The sequence below is a fragment of the Gadus morhua genome, chromosome 15, assembly GCF_902167405.1.
Source record: "Gadus morhua chromosome 15, gadMor3.0, whole genome shotgun sequence".
Taxonomy (NCBI): domain Eukaryota; kingdom Metazoa; phylum Chordata; class Actinopteri; order Gadiformes; family Gadidae; genus Gadus; species Gadus morhua.
The window spans coordinates 11329873-11336621 of record NC_044062.1 but is presented as its reverse complement, the minus strand read 5'-3'; the positions used below and the strand labels follow the sequence as shown (position 1 = coordinate 11336621).

At 44.6% G+C, this 6749-nt stretch overlaps 1 protein-coding gene across 1 annotated transcript; it reads left to right on the top strand.

Annotated features, from left to right (window-relative positions):
• Positions 1 to 325: 325 nt before the first annotated feature.
• Positions 326 to 6365, top strand: rgra (retinal G protein coupled receptor a). The gene is made up of 7 exons (XM_030379348.1): positions 326 to 679; positions 1023 to 1179; positions 1677 to 1798; positions 2822 to 2975; positions 3558 to 3675; positions 5493 to 5606; positions 6194 to 6365. The coding sequence occupies exons 1-7, from the start codon at positions 601 to 603 to the stop codon at positions 6344 to 6346; spliced, it is 897 nt and encodes a 298-aa protein (XP_030235208.1). The 5' UTR covers positions 326 to 600; the 3' UTR covers positions 6347 to 6365.
• Positions 6366 to 6749: the final 384 nt, after the last annotated feature.

Here is a 6749-nt window from a genome sequence, read left to right as displayed (position 1 = left end):
TAGAGCCTATTTCATTTTCAATACGACAATAAGCAAATCACAACATGAATTCATTTATTAAAATGTGATCATTAACGACCTATTCAATCGATCAATATCCAATCGATCAATAAGTGAAGGCAATGGAAGCAATCTCATAATGTTCATCATTGCAGTCACGACCGTTTTGCCTGTATTTATTTTATGCATCATCCTCACGGACACCTGTTGTCGTTACAGAAGTGAATATGTGTGTGGGTCTATTTAAACACAACAAAAAAAAAACATTGTATCAGACTTCAGGAACGGCAGCGGTGGTCGCGCAGACACACAAAGGCTTGTTGTGTAACTAATTGAGGGCTTTTATCTGCAGCGGCGGGCGAACGCGCATTAGGGTGGTGGTTTGTGCTGCTACGTTCATTAAGGCATTCTTCTACAGATTTGTCCAGAAAGGAGGGGAGGAGAGGGGGGCTTTACATAATTACATGCATGCTTTTCACGTGAAATACCCCTTTAAAAGCCCCGTTTCCTTGGAGCATATTGAGGCACATCATAACAAGTGGACAGTAAGCAGTCAGTGGTCTCTCTCTTGTCTCTGTTTAGTTACACTTCGCCGTCAGGATGGTCTCGGCTTACCCTTTACCGGAGGGCTTCTCGGACTTCGACGTTTTCTCCTTTGGATCATTTCTGCTGGTGGAGGGTAAGCATTTGGATTGATTTGTGATGGACATCAACCCGAAACAATGCGATGCATTGTTGTTGTCCTCATAATGTGTTTAACCCATGACCGGACCCAGCGCCCGTCTGTCTTGGGTTAACAAGACAAGAGCGATAGGGCAGATAGGGCAATGTTTACGTGTAATGCATGTGTTATTACCTATGCAGCAAGGAATATTCCATGGATAAATGTATGCGTAGCCTAGGCAATTTTTAAAAACAAAACGTAGGCTATATATTGCACATCGCCGGGCGCACTGAGTGCGTTCATTTGAATTGATGCTCATGATTTGGAGACTAACGTCTGTATATGTTGTTATGACCAGGACTCCTTGGAATCATCCTCAATGCTGTTACTATCGTGGCTTTCTGCAAAGTGAAAGAACTGAGGACCCCCAGCAATTTCCTCGTTTTCAGTTTGGCAATGGCTGATATTGGAATCTCCATGAATGCCAGCGTCGCGGCTTTCTCCAGCTTTTTGAGGTGAGTGACGTCACGTCCACGTTCTGTGCATTAATCGATTTGTTACTTTGATATAGAAAGGGATGTGGGTAGTACTAGGGACGAAGGCGCGGTGGTTGGAGCAATGCTTCAGCTGCTTCGTCAACACTTGCTGACACTAATAGGATAGGGTTGATGATGTTATCTGTCGGTTAAAAGTCAACAAAAGCGATTCACCAGCAACGTACTACGCTCCATTGAACAGCAACGCTACTACGTTTGTTTGTTGTTTTCTGTGGAGCTCTGCCCTTTGCTGCTAAATCCTTGTCAGGTGATGCACAGAGGGGAGGGGGAGAGATAATGAGAGTTATAGAATCACTACGGTTCACCAGCTTCCACACCATCCATCATTTGATAAACACACGGGTCAAAGGCAGACCAATTAAAATGCCCTATATTAACCCTCTGTATGACATATTTATTAAATTGTTTCCATTATTTAAAAAACAACTATGTCGTCTTGTACTGTGTTTCTAAAGGTACTGGCCGTATGGCTCCGATGGTTGCCAGACCCACGGTTTCCAAGGTTTCACAGTAGCTCTTGCCAGCATCCATTTTGTTGCCGCCATCGCATGGGACAGATATCACCAGTACTGCACCAGTAAGCCTCAATTAATCATCTCCGACCGACCCAATTCATCACCCTTAGCCATACCCTCTTGTGAAGATTAAGCTCAATAGGAGATCATTATTTCCCAGACATCATCTGCACAAAAGGCTATTGGTATTTGAAAAATGCCAGTCTATTCACTATGTTTAGGCAGCCTATAGGACTTGGCTCTAGGTCTATTTAACAAGCACATGTGGAGGCACATTGAGACAGCTGTGAGCCCAACACCCCATCAACTACAAAGTGCATCAAAGGGGCCAACCATGCAGACACAATCCAATCAAAACAATAGCATTTAAAGGCCAACCCTCTGGGATTGGCAGTGAAGTTAAGGTCCAAGAAACTTTACTGTCATTGTACAGCTGTACAAGACCACAACACAACACAATTACAATGGCAGTCCCTGGCATCAACATAGAATTGTAAAATAAATAAAGTGGTTGGACAGTCAAAACTAGTCAATATTTTTTATTATTTATTATCCACTTTTATTCATGTGTTAAAATTAGAGCTATCAAGCGATTAAGATATTTAATCGTGATTAATCGCATTAATGTCATAGTTAACTCTAATTAATCGCGATTAATCACAAATTATTTTTCTATGCTAAATATCCCTTGATTTTTTTGTCCCATAATTCTTCTCATTTTAATTCTCTTATCAACATGGTGAAGTGCATCGGCTTGCCTTGTGCAAATGATTTTTTATTGATAACAACATTGGCATATACACTGATCAAAACAGGACGATACAAAAAAAGAGCCTATAGTGCAATTAAACGACTGCTTTGAACAAATGTCATTTGAACATAGCAGTCAGGCTACTGCTTCTTTGTTTTGAGCCAAAGAAAAAAATATATCAGTGTATCATTCATAGCATAGCTTTATCAGCTCCCAGTGGCACATCGTCTATTCTATATATTCACTAACAAGCGCCATTCTTCATCCTCATCTTATCAATGTATTATTAATGTAGGATTCACTAATGAACGTGTTCTTCCTTTGTGTTCCCCAGGGACCAAACTGCAGTGGAGCAGTGCCGTCACCCTGAGCGTGTTCATCTGGCTGTTCAGCGCATTCTGGTCCGCCATGCCCCTGATCGGATGGGGAACGTACGACTACGAACCCCTCAGGAGCTGTTGCACCTTGGACTACACCAAGGGAGACCGGTAAGACACACCGAAGGGTGCAGTCCGTGATAGAACCCCTCAAGTCAATATCCCATTCCATTCAGCATTCTAGCAGATAGAAAATAACACATTGAAGCAACCCAGTGTATATCGGGTCCAACGTGTCATCTCAATCGATCGTTATTAACCGTGGATGTGTCTTTTGTTCAAGTCAAGCCTTGCTTGTATGGTCCTTAATCATGGTCACAGTCGCAAAGGGCTTCACACAGGCCATGTTTACGACCCAATAGGGTCGTAAAAAGACCCTAAGCCTAGCCCGAGGGGCGAAAACAAACACATACAAAGAAAGAAGCTTTGACAAAGAGAACAGGAGAGGGATGTTCTGCCTCTTCCTGCTTGGGGGGACGGTTAGGCAGTGCTTATCCAAAAGTATTTCCTTTGGCACTCGAGAAAAAAAATCCAATCAAATTGTTGAATTGGCAATAAAGTCCTGAATCTGCTACACTACGCTGCGACACTCGCATTCCCCATCTGGGAGGAATCAAGTAGATATTGTATCATCTTACTTTTGTTTGTGAGCGACATGAAAAACAATGATTGTGATTCCCCCCTGTTGTGTAGGAACTATGTCTCTTACCTGATCCCCATGACCGTCTTCAACATGGTGGTCCAGATCTTCGTGGTCATGTCCTCCTACCAGTCCATTGACCAGAAGTTCAAGAAGACCGGAAACCCAAGGGTGAGAACCCATTTCAGCGCAACAGCACTATATCCTGACCGCCTCACCACACACTTTATCCACCACCACCACCATCACTACCATGACCACCTAGCCACGTTCACCACCCCTATCAACACTCAACATCTCCACCACCACCATCAATACCATGACCACCTAGCCACGATCACCACCCCTATCAACACTCAACATCTCCACCACCACCATCACTACCATACCATTCTCACCACCAACTCGCCACACGACCACTACCTTCACCAGCACCCCCACCAGCATCACTGCCGTGACCGCTATCATGACCACTCTTACCACCACCAACACGCAACCACCCCCTCCGTCACCACCATCGCTACCATGACCACTATCATCCCCGCAACCCCCAAAACGACCACCAACACCACCAGGAGCAACTACAGCCGTACAGCCCTACCTCCACCATCAACATGACCACTATCATCCCCATGACCACTATCACCACCCCTAACACAACAACCATCATTACCATCTCAAACATTACCATATCCATCAGAACAATCTCCACACACAATCTCAACCTTCACCGACGCCACCCTAACAACCAATTGTAGGGCCCCCTTTCATCAGTTCTCTTCTGGTCCTAGCTCGTAGTAGTAATACCTGAAGGAGAGACGGAGCCTCCTAAGCCCTTAACTCTGCCCTCCGGCAAGAGATGAAGATCTTTCAGCATGACTGAACATCTTGTTTTCATTGCGTCGTAGAGGAGCTGAATGAACCGAGGCAATTCAGCCTCGATGTAGGTCATGGCTGCAGGGGGGACCAGCTTTAGTGTCTCAGTGTGTGTCCAGTAGTGGGTTGTGCGTGAAAAGGACAATTTAAGTAGAGAGGGTGTGAATAGGGGGCCCTGTTCGTGGGCAACCTCAGGCCCTGGATCAGGTCTTTGGAGTGTTTGTTGTTGCGTAAGCTCATTACTCGCAGTTATTTGAGTGGCGCATTTTACAACCAAGCACAAAGAGGCAACGTGGCTACAACACACGCATTCCTCTCTTCAACCACGGAGTTATGTAATCCCTAGCTGATGTTGTTGTTGTCAACATCCAACTCCAAGACACAACAACATATTGAATGGAATTGTTGAGTGTCGGCTGCAGTAGTGACAGGGCAAAGCAGAGTCTAACAGCAAACCTCATAGCAGTGATGGGGAGGTGATGGGAGATGACCAGTGTAAATACACTACGACTTAGAGCCCTGTTCACGGTGAACCTGGACAGAGATTAGACCTCTCTCCGCACAATGGCTAGTTTCTTTTGGGGGTTAATTCCCCCAGTTTTATCCTCGACATGTGACCAGAAGCCATGCATGCAATTGAGCTTTTTGGCATCAGGGTCTTATTCTCTAATCTTTTCTTTATTGTCACAAGGGCACAGTTTTGTGCTCCTGTTTCTATTCATCTCATCCCATGTGAGAGGAATAGGAATATATATTTTCCTTTCATATTCTTTCTTCGACTCTCTTCGACTCTCTCTCTCTCTCTCTCTCTCTCTCTCTCTCTCTCTCTCTCTCTCTCTCTCTCTCTCTCTCTCTCTCTCTCTCTCTCTCTCTCTCGCTCTCTCTCTCTCTCTCTCTCTCTCTCTCTCTCACTAACTCATTCTCTCACTCACTCACTCATATGCTTTATCTCCTCTCTCTTAATGCCCAACCCCCCACCTTTGTATTCAATACTTTAGCATTTTCCACGCACTCACTCACACACTCCATTATCTACACACACCATCACTTGCTCACGATTGTTTCTCTCTCTCTCTCTCTTTCTCTCCATGGGTTGATGTATGGATCTGCAGTTCAATGCCAGCACCCCTCTGAAGACTCTCCTGTTCTGCTGGGGTCCCTATGGAATCCTGGCTTTCTACGCTGCTATTGAGAACGCCTCACTGGTCTCCCCAAAGCTGAGGATGGTAAGGAAGCCTTTGACCTTTGAACTATCACTACCGACTCCCTTGATGGATAAGATGGATTTCCTGAAACAATCGGAGAAGAGATTCGCTGATTGGTCAATAATAAGCTGGGAGCAGTTTCAAATCTAAATTGTCTTATACAAAGGCTGGCACAGTCCACTCTAAACACAGTTTCTCACAGAGCACACTACACTATTAGCTGACGGATGGCCATGTCATTTACAAGATACTACACTGAAATAATAATTGTAAGCACTGAAATATCAAACTCAAGCAAACCTTCTGTATGGACACTGATGAATTGTATGTCTGAATCTGGTTAAGGCAGGCAAAAGATATCTTGGTGCACCTCTTTAAATGTATATACTTATCTAATAGCCAGTTACCACTTAACTTAACAGTACATATACTATTTATTCCCCGGTCATTCTCTGAAATGTGATATAATGAGTGCTCATAGTCAACCTAGCCTCTGGGACAAACAAAGTCCTAAATAGAATATCTAGTCATTCATCCTTTCATCCATCCATTCATCCATTCATGTGTGTGAAGTATTTGAAAGGGTTTGCGTGCCTGTTCCCCTACAGATGGCTCCTATCCTGGCAAAGACAGCGCCCACCTTCAACGTGTTCCTGTACGCCCTGGGAAACGAGAACTACCGCGGGGGCATCTGGCAACTCCTCACCGGGGAGAAGATCGTGCCTCAAGAAGTGCCTCAGATTGAGAACAAGTCCAAATAAAAACTCAAGTAGTACGCTCGCTGCCCTGGTCATTTCTCTTTGGAAGGTACTTTTGATATGTTTGTTTGTTTGTTTCAAGGTTGTGCGTGCTCGTGGGTGTTGTGTATGCGTACAGTGGTTTAGTGGAGTGTGTATCGTGGATTTGTTGTCGGTCACTACTGCCGGGGCCCCTGTAACGTTAAAGGGCCCCTATTTCGCCTATTTTCTGGTGCCCCCTCATGGACATCTGGGTGGACACTTCCACTTGTGACAAATTAATATATTTAGAAGTATTTCACATATGACAGCCTTTTGCACCAGCATTTCTGCCACTGTCCGAGTTTAATGTTTAATGTTGATACAGGGAAAAGATGTAACGCCCTGGAGTATCAAGCAGATTTGCCAGGGTTATTGCAGGGTTTAC